Genomic DNA, 15995 nt, shown 5'->3' with positions numbered 1-15995 from the left:
GCTTTTATACTTAGGCAAACAATGTGTGCCAAAGAAGTACCTAAACGTTTACAAGCTCTGTTTACAACCTCAATAGTTTAACAGCATTTTTTGCACTTTTAAATAGTTTGTCATAATGCTATTTGTTTTAGGTCAACACTGCGGTCATTGACAGAGGTGATTAGAAAGCTGTAAGTTTTTATGATTAAAGATACAGTATTACCTCTGAAAGTGAATGTGCTTTATGTTTCTGTCTGCTTCTTTTGTACTTATGCATTTGTTTCTCTTTGTGACAACAGTTATATGTACTTCCCACATGTCAATATTTTATAGCCTTGTACTGATAAGAAAACTTAAAATAACAAAATATATGGATTTCCCAACTATTTTTCATCATAATTATTTTGCTATTATCACTATTATTCAACCAGTAGTCTATTCTGAAATTTTAAATGCTGTATATGGCTTTTGAAAATACACACTGTCTTCCACCCTTGTTTGTAATGTAATCTTTCAGCAACAGAAAGTCAAACAAGGAAGTAAACTTGGATGTCTGCTTGGATGAAATGGGCTTAACTCATTTACAACATCACCAGGTGAACTGCGGGTCCTATATTGTCTTTTCTCTGTAAAAAAAAATTGACTGCTGAAGGATCCTTTGCTGGATTTTAAAACACTGTTAGGAATTTGTCTTGAATGAATTTCTTCTGAAAATATGGACAAAAAGGATAAAGACAAAAACAGCTTTCCATCTCATGGGTAAGCTCTTTTGCTGGCTTTGCATCCAACTTACAATTGTGCAAATAGCAAGGAATGCATATACAAAATTATATTATATTAAAGTTATCAGATGCATTTATGCAATTAAAAACTATTGCTACTGTGTGTTGCTTATATACATAGTGTTAAATGCTTATATTGCTCCTTGCAGGGCTGTAACCTGTAACAAATTATTGATTTCTTATCCAGATATTTAACAACAAGGCCTTAATATTTAATACTTTTTAGTTTTTGAAAATAAGAGATGTGAAAGAGGTCAAATAAATTATTTGACAACGCTGATACCTTCATTACATTAAGTTTTTTGTAATTAATTGTCGGGAATTATTGAATAAATGGCACATGCCTTTATTCAATAATTGTGTGTTTATCCTGTGTGTTTATCCTTTTAAAATAACACAGAAATAATTTTAATTTAAGAGAGTTTTGGGTAACACTTTACAATAAGGTTGTATTTGTTAGATATAAGTTCATGCATTAGCTTACATGAACAATGAACAATATTTCTGCAACATTTATTAATCTTAGTTCATGTTAATTTCAGCATATACTTATACATTTATAAAATCAAGCATTATAACTATTAACATTTTTAATGCATCATGAACTCAAATGAATAACTGTATTGACCTTAACTAACATTAACAAAGCTTAAGCTTAAAACTATTTTGTGTTAATGCATTTGCTATAACTATTTGCATGTTTACTAATACAAACCTATTGTAAAGTTTTACCAAGTTTTTAAATAAGCCTTCACGTATGAGACGCTTTTTAAATAAAACACATTTTTAATTTACATATGTGATGAGTAACCTTGGTAAAAATTCCCAGATGTACTTTGAAATGAAATTATAAAAATAGTTTAAATAACTAGCTAATTATATATTTTTTTTATTTATAGCAACTCCTTACGAGTGCAACAAGAAATGATTTACAGTGTAGATGCATTTATGATATAAAGTCTGGTATTCAATTTTTTTTTTTTTTTGCAGAAAAAAAGGGTTTGGGATGAAAGTGAAGAAGAAAAGGAGAGGTAACAAGGGTGTTGTGATCTCAAACAAAGGTGCTTTAGGTAAGAGTGTGAAGGCAAACATTAGGTTATGTAAGTAAAAATGTAGAGCTTTCTATGAGGATTAACTGCATGGTTTTGTTGACACAGATGATTAATACATCCAATTCAGCAACAGTCTGAACACTAGCCAGGATTTACAAGGAAACGTTTACTGACTTATTTAATCTTTTCACTTTAGAGCCCGAAATTAAAATCAAACCAGACGACGCTAAAGTGTTAGAAGCGCAACAACCTGAAGATGTTACAGCAACCATTTCAGAAGAGTTTAGCTTTCGACCAAAGCCTAATACTAAAAGGTTGTTGTTTTTCTCTTATGTTTTTACACAGTAAAACTCTTCTTTTAATTCATCCACAACAATATATTCATTCTTTTCCATTACACATTTAAGGTCTAAAACTGTGGCCAAGATTTTGGAGGGTGATATCAAACAACAACATTTTCAGGTAGAAATCTTTCATTTCTGGGTGCCTTTTGACTTGAAACCATTTTAAATCTGTACGTTAAATCTCAAACTTTGTTAAAGGAGCTTTATGTAACATTGACTTTTATCGGTTTAATTTACTGCAGTCTGCATTTGAAATACTGGAGATGTTTTTTTCCCTTCCCAACTCTTGGGTTGCCAGACACACATTGTACAAGAGCGCAACTGACGATGGAAAGCTTATGTTTATCATTTTTACATTTGCAGTATTTGTTGTTGTCAAATTACGAACCAGCTCTTGTGGATTTTTATAACTCAATCTGGGGCTCATTTTGGAGGTTGCGTCCACCTGAGGTCGCATAAATGGGCCATTGCGGTCTCATTTAAGCAAACATGATAACGGGCAACCGAGCTGTCGAAATACACTATTGGGTAAATTGGATCATACAGACCAAAATAAAATCAGACATTCTGACAAAGGCGGCGAATAAAAAAAGTATAACTGTTTCTTTATAGATACGTATACGTTACTGTTTTATGAATATCTGCGAATATATTATAATTTCTTTTTCATTTAGTGCAGTCAAAAACTACATACCTCTCCTTTAAATCTGGTGCTGAGATGTGCTGAGATTTTTCATGATTGGCGTTGGAGAAATTTAACTTTTGTATGTTCCTAAGATCTCCATCAATATAACAGAAGCTAGGCAGCTGGTTGGGGATAATATAGACCCTAGCGTTGTGATTGAAATTGGAGATGAGAAAAAACAGTCCTCTGTCAAAGAAGGAACGAATTCCCCTTTTTACAATGAGGTGAAAAACTCTTGCTAACTACCTTATAAATAATGGCATTAAGAATATTTCATAACTGTGTTCTTTTCACTCTTCGACAGTTTTTTGTGTTTGACTTCTTTTGCTACCAAAGCATCTTTTTTGACAAAGTCATCAAACTATCTGTAAGTATGCATGTAAATAAAAATAGTGAACAACTTTGAGATCACATTAACAAACATGTAAACATCTTCCAAAGGTGATGCACTCAAAGATCATGAAGGGCTACTGTGTGGGAACTTTCAAGATTGACGTTGGAATGGTTTACGCCCAACCTGGTAAACACATCATTGTTTGCGCACTTGCTTATTATCCCTCCTTCAACAAAGGATAATACTTATGGTGTATCTAAAGTTTGCGAATCAGGTCTGAGATTTGCATGATTCCTGCACATTAATCACGTATTTGCTGTGCTAGGCCATCAGTTTATCAACAAGTGGGCGTCGCTAATAGACCCGGCTGACATCCACACAGGGGTGAAAGGTTACCTGAAGTGTGACATTAGCATTGCAGGAAAAGGAGATGTTGTTCCACCTTCCCAGAAGTTCAGTGATACTGAAGAAGACATACAAAAGTAAGATCTCAGTTATTTCTATGGGATTGTAAAGCTGGGTTTAAGAATACTGACTGAATATAAATGCATATTTTTTAGACATTATTTCATTGGTTTATCTGCTGTAAAGGTCATCACAGCTGGTTACCAGCTTACTGTATGCTGTATTTTGGATGCTGTTGTGCTGATAGTCCCACTAATTGAAATTAACTTGATACAAATTGTATAGAGCTTTTTATAAAACTTGTTTAAAAGCAGAGAAAACAATAAAGTGAAAAAAATAAAGAAAACAAAATGGCTAGTTCAACAGCTGCTGTAGCTTAAAGGGACAGTAAGTAGGATTTACCCCCATCTAGTGGTGAAATTGTATTTTGCATTCAATCGAACAGTGCTCTCTAGCGCCTCGCTTTTCCAAATGCGTGTTGCCACTACAATAGCCGTTATGAACTCACTGATCTCCGTGTCCGTTTCAGCTGGTTCATGTGTTCTGAATGAAAACGCGTTGTGGAAACACGGTGGTAGGCTAGTGCTTTTTGTCCGTCTCTGCTATTATAGTTTATCAATACGGCGGAACGACATGGGAGCCTCCTTGGACTTACCTGTTTAATGTGAGTAATGAGAAGAAATTCTAAGCTTACAAAAAAAAGTCAGATCATTGGCAGAGGTCATTTGACACCAACGAAGACAAATTTATGAATAAAGACATCGATTTTGATTAACACTTAAAATCCTACTTACAGTCCCTTTAACGTCAAATTACCACTAACCAGCTATTCAGGACCCGTACGAAATGCTGGACTAATATAGTGATAGATCAACAAGATTCATCCTGCCGAATACGCCAAAAAATAATAGACACACTATGACTGCTAAAAATTCTTCTGTCCATTTTTAGGAACCTCCTGCTTCCTGAAGGCTTAAACCCTGAGCGCCCATGGGCTAGATTTTCTGTGATAGTGTACAGAGCAGAAGGTCTTCCCAGACAAAACTCCAGTATTATGGCTAATGTGACCAAAGCTTTTGTTGGAGATAACACAGCCCTCATAGACCCATACGTTGAGGTGTCCTTCTTCGGTCAAGTTGTAAGCTCAAAATCCGTATTACTACAAAGCAAATGCAAAGCAATTGAATTTTATAAACTGATATTGATAAAATATGCTGTTAGTAAAACTCTTATTTTTCTTCTTTCCTGAATGAAAGGGCAGGACGTCTACTCAAAAGAGTTCAGCAGATCCAGTGTGGAACGAGCAGGTGGTTTTTACAGAGAAGTTTCCTCCATTGTGCCAAAGACTGAAGATTCGGGTCCTGGATGAAGGAAGCATGAATGATGTGGCCATCGGGACTCATTACATTGATCTACACACCATCTCAAATGATGAAGATGGAGACAATGGTTTGTCATTTCATGGGTTACCATTGGTTAATGTTTTTTGTAAACTTAAAATGTGTACCATATTTTTTCCAAAATACATAGCACTCATTTTGTACATAAAAGAAATGGTTATTTTTTAAGAGGTTTTTTGGAGACTGTCCTTCAAAAATAACAACCTCATAAGTCATTTGTGCAAGCACCTTATTAAGACGTAAAGTGACGTCTGTAAAACCGGATTAAAATAAATTAATTTATCATTCAATTCTCTTTCCAAGGTTTCCTACCTACATTTGGACCAGCATGGATCAACATCTATGGCTCACTGCGCAGTTCCACACTAGCAGATGACACCCAGTTAAACGAGGGTATTGGCGAGGGTGTGTCATACCGAGGCAGGATTTACATAGAGGTGATGGTGGAGATCTTATCTGGAGCAGGTGGTCCAGATAAATCCCTGTTGTCCAGGATGAAGGGAAGCAAAGCAAAGACTAAAGATCCCAAAACCACAGCAGGACCAGGCGGTGAGGAGGATAAGAGCAAGGTCAGAGGACCGGAGGTGATACCAGTGGAGCCATTAGAGAAGGTAGAGTCCTGGGTTGTTGGAGGCATCAAGCAGAATAAACACATTAACACAGAAAAAAGCATTTTAGCCATCTGGAATTACTTATGCAGGTTTAAAGGTGCCATAGAAACGTTTTTTGGGCATAATGTGCAATAAACCAATGAAAGTCTCAGCTCTCATCTCCTTTAAAAGCCAGTTGAGCTGCCTGGTGCCATGCCATTTTCCTATTTAGATTGGCAGAATTTGTAAACTGAAAGTCGTGGAAGTAAAATAAGCAGGCTTTTATTTGCTGTAAGTGAATGGATAGCCTACATGATTTGTGATCTCCTAGGGGGTTTTCAACCTTAGCACCCTCTTCTATATGTTGCATTATTAATACGCTTGCTTGTAAAGTTTTTTCATAGCTGCTGTATTTGACCACTTATGTTGTCTGTCGATTTTTCTGTGTTTTCCCCTGCTTCTATTAATGTAAAGCTGCTTTGAAACAATTACCAATTGTAAAAAGCGCTATATAAATAAAATGGAATTGGAATTATCTAAAAAAAATTACAGATATGGAAGAAAAGGTTTGTACTCTAAAAATACTTTATTTGAAACAAACAGGAGATAAAGAATTCACAAACGCGTGGAGATCCGAAACGTTTCAGCACTCGGACAGCGCCGTGAGGGTTTTGAAAAGTATTACTTAAAAGGTTCTCATCTCACCATATCCAGAGGTACAAAGTCGTCATATACAATAAATCCGTGGGGTAGCATTAAAAAAAACATTTAAAAATAAACGCAACATCTGCATTTATTTAAAGCAAAACACTTACCAGGCTACAGGTGAAGCAGCTCTTTACGCCTTCTAATGTCTCATAATCAATCCTTATTTATGTCTAAGAGACTCAATAATAATCTTTTACATTTCCTGTGATTTTTTTTCATATTTTAAAACGTTTATGTGCTGCTGCGCATGTGATAAGCAAACATGTCGTCTTGTTTATAGGCACATATTACTAAAGGTACATTCACATTATAAGTGACTTTGTCGCTGTGTGTCGCTCGTCTCTTTCAAAAAAGGCGTTTCTATAGATCGTTTCATCGGGCGCACGTGTGGTGACGCGATAAGCGTCTGGACAAAACTTTACTACCGGTTTCTGTTTGTTTAATGGTCTGACTAGTTACTGAAACTGAACTTAAACAAATACCTTGTCGAAAATAACAAATGTTTTGGTTTCCTAGGTAATCTACTTGTTGTTTATTTTGCTTGTTATATAAATAAACTACTTTAAAAGGACTGTTGTTATTTATTCTTCACAGAGTTACCCGGAAGTTACGTGCTGACCACGAAAGCCGCATGTTTATGTTGTTACCGCTGAAACCGTCTTTATATGGCTGTCATAAACAAATACTCCAGTAACTGACGAGAGACGATGACGTGAACTCCACGTCTTTGTTCTCATTGGTAGTCGCTCCCGAAAGTCGCTCTTAATTTGCATGAAGTTAAACATTTCTCAACTTTGTCGCGCGTCTGAACACGCCCATCCAGCCGTCAACAGTCACTGTCGCTCATGTCGCCGGATGCCGCCGAGCTTCCATTTGAAATCAATGATAACGCGTTGCTCTGCTACTGCTAGTCGCTTATAGTGTGAATTTACCTTAACATGCTCATTAAATAACAAAAACAATATTGCGCCATCGACTTTAGAGCAGGTTTTTGTTGGTCAATGGGGTAGTCCATTTTTGTTGCCTCAAAATAGAAACGCGCCAACAATGTGCCTGAACACAACTCGTTTTCAAGCCAGCACACCCATAGGCGCAAATGCATTTGCTATTTAAACAGTGTGGCGCTAAACGTGGAAATGATAATAGCGTCGGGTTAAAACTAGCAAGATGCTAGTTAGATGCTAGATACACATTGCGCTAGGTGTATGATAGAGCCCATAATGTCTGGTGTTTCTTAATGTGAGCTACTGACATAAGCCTCACTGTGAAACACCCAATCAGAGCTGAACATTAATATTCATGACCCTTCCAAAAAAGGCAATAACAGACTATTTAATTCTGGGGACAAATCCTAGAGTTGTAAATGGACATGTAAAACCATTTCTGGATAATTTTTGCACGTTCTGGATCATGTAGATATCAGAGAATTTAACATATTGTATCAATGCATTTTTTGACTCTAAATTCAATATTTTTTGACCTTACATGTAGGCGGGTGATGTAGACATGGAAAATTTCCTGCTCTTTGGCTCTGTGTTTGAGGCTTCCATGATTGACAGACGTCTTGGAGATAAACCTTTCAGCTTTGAGTTCACTATAGGTAAATCTAAGAGGATACTTACAGGACATACTGTACTTGTACTGTGCAAAACTATACATTTAACACAAAGTAGAGCAGCAACAACTGACCTTAAAACTGGTATCAGTTACTCTGCAAATCCAAAATATGGCTGTATCACCTTTTTTAATCTGTACTTTTTATTTCAGGCAACTTTGGAAACCTAATAGATGGTATTTTACCTCCTCCAAAGAAAAAGGGAGCGGTCAGCGGTGAAGATGTGACAGTGACAACCCCTCTACTAGACACTACAGCTGCAGTACCATGCAAATCTACTACGATCCCTGAGAAGCCTCAGATTGGAGAGGCACAAAAGTGCGTAGAATAACCAATAGTTACATTTATATTTTCATTTAATCATTAAAAATACTTTTATCTTCATTGAAATTAGATGTATAATCTTGTCTGTGCAGAAACTACATGCACCTGCCAATCTCAAAACAAAAGCCTTGTGTGTATATTTATTCTAACTGGGAGGATCGTGCTTACCGTCTTCATCACTCCAACATGCTGGATGCTATTGCACTGATGTTTGTACGTGAGCTTTCAGCACAGTGTTTAGTTTATTACACAAACATCTGATCTGTTATTAGTGTGCTTATTTTTATATCATTCAATATTTGTTCAAATGCAGGATGAGGGAGTTGACAAAGTAAAGGAACTTGATAAAATGTTGGATCCCAAAGCGGAGGCTCTCATGAAACATGTTCTTCGAGAGTTCTGCAAAGACGCCAGGTAGGGTACAGGCGGGGGGACTCTTTCGAGGAAATGAAAAGTGATGCACTTTCAAAATACCCTTTACAATATATATATATATATATATATATATATATATATATATATACCATTTTGTTCCAATATGTACCTCTGAGGTACTTTGTACTAAAGTACTTTTTAAAAGGGTACCACCCCAGTGACAGCTAGGGACCATTATTACTGACAGTGTATTTAACTGAAAGCAGAACAATAACAAAATATTCTTGTTACTATCATCATATAAGTAAGAGATAATATTACAGCCAGCTGGTTGTTATTCCAGAATAATTCCTCACAAGTTGAATGTGCCTGAAATATTTATGTAATTCTTTGTGATTTTAAGCTAAGATGCTTTGGTTTTTTTGTTTAATAATGTTTATATAAAATCTCACATATGGAGATCTATCATCTCTATCATTGGAATGCTTGATTCTGATTTGCCAGTCACGATATTTGCAGGTTTGTTACTCCCAGATAACAACCCCTCAAAACTAATAACACACGGTAACCCGAATGGTGCAAATCATTTTGACATGTACAGTTTAATATGACACAAAACTTATATAAATATGTATTTTAATAACATATATGACGTTATATTTACAAATAATTAAACCAAATATTATCTTAAAACCTAAAGTAAACAGGTTTTCCTTGTGGAAGGTCTGCATTTGTTAATAATTAGCAAATATTTAATGTTCCTTACCTTACTTATAATGTAAATAACAGTGTAATAAGCGGGATAATGTACAGGCAGCCGATTGTTATCGTGAAATAAGCCCTTCAGTGTGATACAAAACCAGGGCTTATTTCTGCAATAACAACTGGGCCGGCTGCCTATACATTATTAAAATAACAAACATAATTGGAACCAATCAGAATCAAGCATTCCAGAGCATCGTATAAAATGTTTAACTTACTGGTTTTAAATAAGTTTGAATAAATTTGTTGGCATTTATCATGTCAGTGTAAACTAGCCTTACAGTACAATAATCCTAAAAAAAAAATGAGGAACATTTTGATTCCTTTTTAAAAACCTATTAACATTGTCTCCTTAATAAAGTTTAAGGTGGCATTAAGATTATAGTCATGCTGGTTTTAATGTATTTTGTATCTGGTTTTGTATGGTTTTTTTATTTAAAGGGAGTTTATCGCCTTTGCTGAAAAAAAGGTGAAGGGTACCAACTTGACCTTACTGGACAAAAAAAGACTCAAACTGTGCAAAGATGAACTGGTGGGTCATTCATCTGATAAGCAAGTTTTGTTAAGCCATACTTTTTTTCACCTATGCATTTAATAAAGAATGCTTGCTACAGGTAGCAGAATGCATTATGGTGGCAGATATTCTAGTTATGTATAACGTTGTTGTATTTTTTTCTCTCCAGGAGCAAATGATTGAAGTATCAGTAGGAATACTTGAGCCTAAGAGAAGATCTTTGACTGTTAAACAGATGCTGCAGGAAGTCCTGAAAATCAAAAAGAAATTGAGATTCCTAGTGGAAGAGGTTTCTGTTTTTTGTTATTTTATATGCACATGCTTAAACACCCATACAGTATAGTATGTATATACTTGAAAAATAACAAATGCCCGACCAGGTGCACTTAAAGGTGATGTAGAGGGTCATGGTGTTTCTGCAAGGGTGGTGTTTTTATCATTTCAACGAGAGGATGACATACAAAACCTTCATCTTACTAACATTCCTTTCTCATGCCTGTCTCAGCCTCAACACACTATACCGGATGTGTTTGTGAGTATGGTCAGTAATAACAAGCGTTTGGGATACGCCCGAATCCCTGCTCGTCACCTGATCTTCTCGGAAAGTCCAGAACAAAAAGGCAAAGACTGTGGGAAGATCAAGACACTGTTTTTCAAGGTGTGAACTCCTATACCGTCTCGCTTTTTGAAAGGTTGAAGATACAGTAGATGTATCCCAAAGTGCTTTTTAAATTGAATGTTGTTGGCTGTACTTTCAGTCAAATACGTAAAAATTCATTACAGATGCATGAAAATGTATTGTGTATTTAAGCCTCCGGGAAAGCGTGTACCAGGGTGGACAGTCCAGGCTAAACTGGATGTGTACCTTTGGCTAGGAACTGCTCAAGAGTCGTACAGCATGCTGGAAAATCTCCCATCAGGCTATGAGCTGCAAGGGGTTTCATCAGAAGATAAAAGTGCTTCTCCACCTGAGAATCTACTGTATACAGGCAAGACTGCATAGTATGTTGTTAAAAAAAATGCAATACAAATTTAAATTAATTGTCACGAAAATGTATTATATTTTGCAAGATGCTTTATTTTTTCGAAAAAAAAAGATAATAATAAAAAACAAATTTAAAGAAATAATCACTCTTATCTATCTTATTGGTTGTTGGTTTGCAGAGCAGCACAAGTTTCAGATGAGGGCTCATATGTACCAGGCCCGTGGTCTGATCGCTGCAGACAACACAGGCCTCTCGGACCCCTTTGCCAGGGTGACTTTTCTGTCCAACACCCAAACCACTAATGTAAGTATGACAGTCACATACATCATACTCTTGGTAGATGGCGCTGTTGCCTGTACCACCTTAAAAGTTTCCTTTTTCTGGTGAATCGGTTGTCACTGCTGCCCTCTTTGCATCTTTATATCTAAGTATTTTGAACACTTAGAGTTAAGCAAATGTAATGTATACGATTGTTATTTCAATATTTTATGTATGTTTTGTAGATCATAAACCAAACTTTGACACCTACTTGGAACCAGATGCTCATGATAAAAAACGTGTCTCTGTATGGAGGTCTTCGTGATATAGTCGAAGAACCCCCGTTGGTTGTGATTGAAGTGTATGATGATGATGCAGTGGTGAGGAAAATACATCTTACTTAGGTGTTGGAGTGTCTATGTCTTTCTTACTGTACCTTACGAAAATTAACCATGGTTTTATTGTGGTAAAAGTGTAGTAACCATGGTTTTTTGGTGCATTGATTACTATCAGCAAAACCATGGTTTTACTACACTAACCATGGTTTAACTATGGTTTTTGAAAATCATGGTTGTCAACACCATGGTTATTTTGTGGTTACCATGGTTTTATTACAGTAACCATGGTTTTTTGGTTTTAACTGTAGTAAAACCATGGTTAATACCGGCACAATTAATTTATATAGATGCCCCCAAGCCCTTACATTTGAAGAAATGAATGTGCTACAAAGGGTGATGCCATATAGAAGAACCATTTTTGGTTCCTCAAGGAACTTATCATTTGAGAGCTTTCTTTTTTTACCTTTTTATATTTGTACAAAGGTATATTGCTTTCAAGTTTAAATCCTAAATGTGCAACACATCATAATCTGTCTTTAAATGACCTAAAGTGTTGGTTTGCCTCCTCAGGGTATAGAGTACTTGGGCTCTACAGTAGCTGTTCCAGTAGTGAAAACATGTGAAGAGGAATATTCGCCCCCTCAACTGCAGTACAGCCCAGTGTATTGTGGGAGTCTGTCAGGAGGAGACATACTGGGAGCATTTGAACTCATTCAGGTCCATTCATACAAACAGCACACATAAAAATAATTGTAACTTAGTTGTGGGTGAATCAAATATTTATTATACTAATATAATAAAGAGAAAAGCTAATGTTTGTGTAGATGCTTTACATTATCTGAAGCTTGTATAGGTTGTATAAGAAATACTTTATGGGGCTGTTTCCCCGTACAGGAATTAGACTAATCGTAGACTAAAATAAATGTAAGGGCTGTTCAAACTGAAAACAACTTGCACTGACATATCTTCAAATACATCAATGCCCTTTGTTTTGCCTCAAAATGCACACAAGTAATGTTTTTAGTAAGGCATGTTTGTTAAAAATAGTTATATTTCCTAATTAAACTAAGGCCTAGTCCTGGCTTAAGCTAATCCCTGTCTGGGAAACAGCCCCATTGTGTTCTTGCATGTTTTGTTCAGGGTAAGTTAGGGTTAAGCCTGAAGTATAGTTCAGTTTTTACGCATCCATGAGGGTCACATATTTTGGCACAAATTTTGTCTTCAGAAAAGTACACTGACAGATTGTGTGTGGGAACGCTCACAAAACTGTACTCTTCAAGCTGTAGGGGGGAGTTTGGGGTTAGAGAAAGGGTGTAAAAGAGTGTAATTACTAGTGTTGTGGTCAAGACCACCTAAACCGAGACCAAGTCATGACCAAGACAGGCAGAGACAGAGCAAGACCAAGACTTTAAAGGGTCAAGATCAAGTCAAGACCAAGACAGGCCGAGACCAAGTCAAGACCAAGACCAGTGCAAGTCACTGCATTAAAACAATTATGATAAAATGTGGAATATGATTAGGCACTTCTTGTCTGTGCATGTGCCTGCGTGCGTGTGTGTGCGTGAGTGTGTGTGAGTGTGTGTATGCCATCTGAGAAGTTGATAAAATAATCAAAGGCATTGCAGATATGTGGGAATTTATCTTTGTCTAAAGCAAATAAAAGTGAACAAACACTAAAGAGCTGAAATCAACTTAACCATTTATTCTGACCTATGTAATAATTTTATGTGGAAATTTGTCACGTTATTAAATACATTCAATTGTTGTTTTGTTTAATTGAAATTTTTGTAATGTTTTATGTCCTACATTTTTGTGGGGGTGGGCACACGAAGGGATGCACAGTACACAAGGGGGTCTGCACGCCAAAAAGGTTTGAGAACCACTGACATAGAGTGTAATGTACTGTCTTGTTTTACTCATGGTCTTGTAGATCTCACATTCAGGAGAACACAAACCCCCTGCACATGATGAGCCAGATGGAGGGATATACCCAGTGCCCTCATACATTCGACCTGTGCTCTGCAAGTACAGAATTGAGGTGAATAAATTACGACTTAATGGATGTATATAAAGGATAAAGACTTTGCCCATTTTAAAATCTTAAAGGCGGGGTGCATGATCTCTGAAAGCCAATGTTGACATTTGAAATCACCTAAACAAACACACCCATCTGGACCTTATTTTGATAGACCCGCCCCACACATACGCAACCCAGGCAATGATGTCAGTTTGTAGACATGCCCTTACTGCTGATTGGCTATAAGTGTGTTTTGGTACTCGGCCCTACTCCCAAAGCGTTTTTCAAAAATCGTGCCCGCCGCCTTTAAAATTTAAATGTTAAATATTAAAAAATACCATTCCAATAATAATACCATTGCCACAAACATTAAATATCTATACAATATGAAACATCATTATAATTCTTAACAAACTTGTAATGAATTGCTGAAATGTGAACAATAATTATTTTCTAAACCTATGGCCTTATTTTATTTGTATAAAAAATTTATTTGTGATTTACACTGAATGGAATTTCTTTCATATTTAAAAAAAATGCTGGGTTGTTTTTAAACCATACTGGGTAAATATTAGACACACTACAACGTATTTTTTATAGAGTGCAATTCTGTGTTAACGTGTAAATGAATGCATTTGCTCGATGCTTTTATCCAAACAATTAAAAAAACTGTCCATCTTTAAAACAATGTTTGCACCTATAGGCAAATTAAACTGCATAAGAACAGCTGGGTATTGTTCTGCATACAGTATATTAACTTTATTGCATTTGTTATTACAGATGTATATTTCTATAAATTCAGCTTGGTGCTAAATAAAGTTGATTTTGCTTTGCATGCTAACTTTGAATTGTTAAATTTTGTATTTGCACTGCAGGTTTTGTTCTGGGGCCTCCGAGAACTCAAGAAGGTTCAGCTCTTATCTGTTGATAGGCCTCAAGTTTTTATGAAGTGTGCAGGAGCAGGCGTCAACTCTTCTGTGATACAGAGTTACAAGAAAAACTCGAATTTCACAGTGCTTGTGGATTCCTTTGATGTGGTAAGACAACTGCTGTAATAACACCGTTCTGTTAAATGCTGATGTACACTTATGACCCTATCACACCTTTCCGCTGATCTCAGCATGTTTTTTGCTGCCGTTGTTGCTTTATAGGAACTGCCTGAAGATGAACACCTGCTCCCCCCTCTCACAATCACTGTGGTGGACTGGAGGGCCTTTGGGCGAAGCACGCTAGTAGGCACTCATGTGATTAACAACCTGGCCCTATTCAAACACATCCCCTTACCAACCCCGCCACCACCACAACAGGAGCCCCAAAATATAGCTGGTAAAGGATGTTCCAGTCACAGATGCACAATACAATATTAAAATGATTTTGACTGAATTGAATTTACTAAATTATTGTCTTAGGATAATATTAGTATCAGTGGCAGCCAGTAACCTCTTTTTCGAGGGTGCGCGATTCGAAGCTCGTCACAACAAGTGTTTAGCCAGTCATGTGTGTTACTCTTCATGTCAAAATATGTGTTTGTTGCGTCATTTAAACCATGTGCATCATGCTTGTCAAAATAAGTGCCTGCTGCACACGTCAAAAGGGTTTATGATAAAAGTGATGCTTGCGTTTGCCAGATAATAGCTTAAGTTAGTGTCTTGCGAGTATTTTGTGAATGTGAGCATCTCTTTTATCAAAAACCCTTTCAACGCGTTTGCAGCAGGCACGTATTTTGACAAGATGCATGATGCACATGGTTCACATGATGCAATAAAACACATATGTTAAAATGACAAGCAACACACATGACATTACAAACACATATTATTATATAATCAATAATTGATTCTGATTATTAATAATAATAATTAATATTTTAACATGTCTGCTGTCAGCGCTGAAACACCTCCACTCACGGGAAAGCTGCTGTCTCTCCACATCTTTTCACAAAATGTACCCAACTCTTCTTCATATCATCATTTTTAGGAAGTTTAAATAAGGAGACTGAGCTGTTTTGTAAACTATCGCAATCAGGTAATATCCATTTACGGGACGAAGGCATAGCTAGCTAACATATCGTGCTATGTTGAACCATAAGTGGTGCTATAGTCATGCTTTAGCACCACTTATGATTCTACAAAGGTGCTATATAACGCTAAAAATGGTTCCCCTATGGTTATGAGCTTTGAGTACTATTTAGCACCATTTTTTAAGAGTGTAGTAAGCAAACTGTAGACCATACTATAGTAACTAACGGTTATGACAGTAACTTGTGATGACAGTTTTTTACAGACGCTAGGACACATTTCTCAATACTTAGGTCAGTTTTGCTAAACTCTTCACACAGTGAGCACAACAGAAGTCTATGTGGGCTAAACTGAGGATCAGTTATCATTACTTTGGCACAAAATGCATTCAATGACTACATCTCTCAAATTTCAGACACAACTGCCAAAACTCTTGGTACTTACAGACCAATTTTCAAAAGCTTACATACTGTTTTCAAAACAGTGAAATATGTTCAAAACAATAACAT

General features: G+C 36.3%; 1 protein-coding gene across 1 annotated transcript in view; it reads left to right on the top strand.

Moving 5' to 3' along the window:
• The first annotated feature begins 578 nt into the window (after positions 1 to 578).
• Positions 579 to 15995, top strand: part of fer1l6 (fer-1 like family member 6) — a 27480-nt gene continuing 12063 nt past the window's right edge. The window contains exons 1-25 of the mRNA XM_065292854.2: positions 579 to 738; positions 1752 to 1831; positions 2010 to 2127; positions 2221 to 2275; positions 2935 to 3066; positions 3147 to 3209; positions 3284 to 3362; positions 3502 to 3658; positions 4533 to 4719; positions 4838 to 5030; positions 5285 to 5592; positions 7771 to 7879; positions 8047 to 8212; positions 8311 to 8431; positions 8532 to 8632; positions 9797 to 9887; positions 10039 to 10158; positions 10375 to 10527; positions 10681 to 10858; positions 11034 to 11158; positions 11359 to 11493; positions 12022 to 12168; positions 13382 to 13489; positions 14344 to 14505; positions 14620 to 14794. Coding sequence (XP_065148926.1) covers positions 695 to 738; positions 1752 to 1831; positions 2010 to 2127; positions 2221 to 2275; positions 2935 to 3066; positions 3147 to 3209; positions 3284 to 3362; positions 3502 to 3658; positions 4533 to 4719; positions 4838 to 5030; positions 5285 to 5592; positions 7771 to 7879; positions 8047 to 8212; positions 8311 to 8431; positions 8532 to 8632; positions 9797 to 9887; positions 10039 to 10158; positions 10375 to 10527; positions 10681 to 10858; positions 11034 to 11158; positions 11359 to 11493; positions 12022 to 12168; positions 13382 to 13489; positions 14344 to 14505; positions 14620 to 14794 — 3307 coding nt within the window. The 5' untranslated portion in view covers positions 579 to 694. The remainder of the gene's footprint in view (positions 739 to 1751; positions 1832 to 2009; positions 2128 to 2220; positions 2276 to 2934; positions 3067 to 3146; positions 3210 to 3283; positions 3363 to 3501; positions 3659 to 4532; positions 4720 to 4837; positions 5031 to 5284; positions 5593 to 7770; positions 7880 to 8046; positions 8213 to 8310; positions 8432 to 8531; positions 8633 to 9796; positions 9888 to 10038; positions 10159 to 10374; positions 10528 to 10680; positions 10859 to 11033; positions 11159 to 11358; positions 11494 to 12021; positions 12169 to 13381; positions 13490 to 14343; positions 14506 to 14619; positions 14795 to 15995) is intronic.

This window comes from Paramisgurnus dabryanus, chromosome 15 (genome assembly GCF_030506205.2).
Source record: "Paramisgurnus dabryanus chromosome 15, PD_genome_1.1, whole genome shotgun sequence".
NCBI lineage: Eukaryota > Metazoa > Chordata > Actinopteri > Cypriniformes > Cobitidae > Paramisgurnus > Paramisgurnus dabryanus.
Note: the sequence above shows the minus strand (reverse complement) of the source record. Positions and strands in the feature narration are given on the sequence as shown.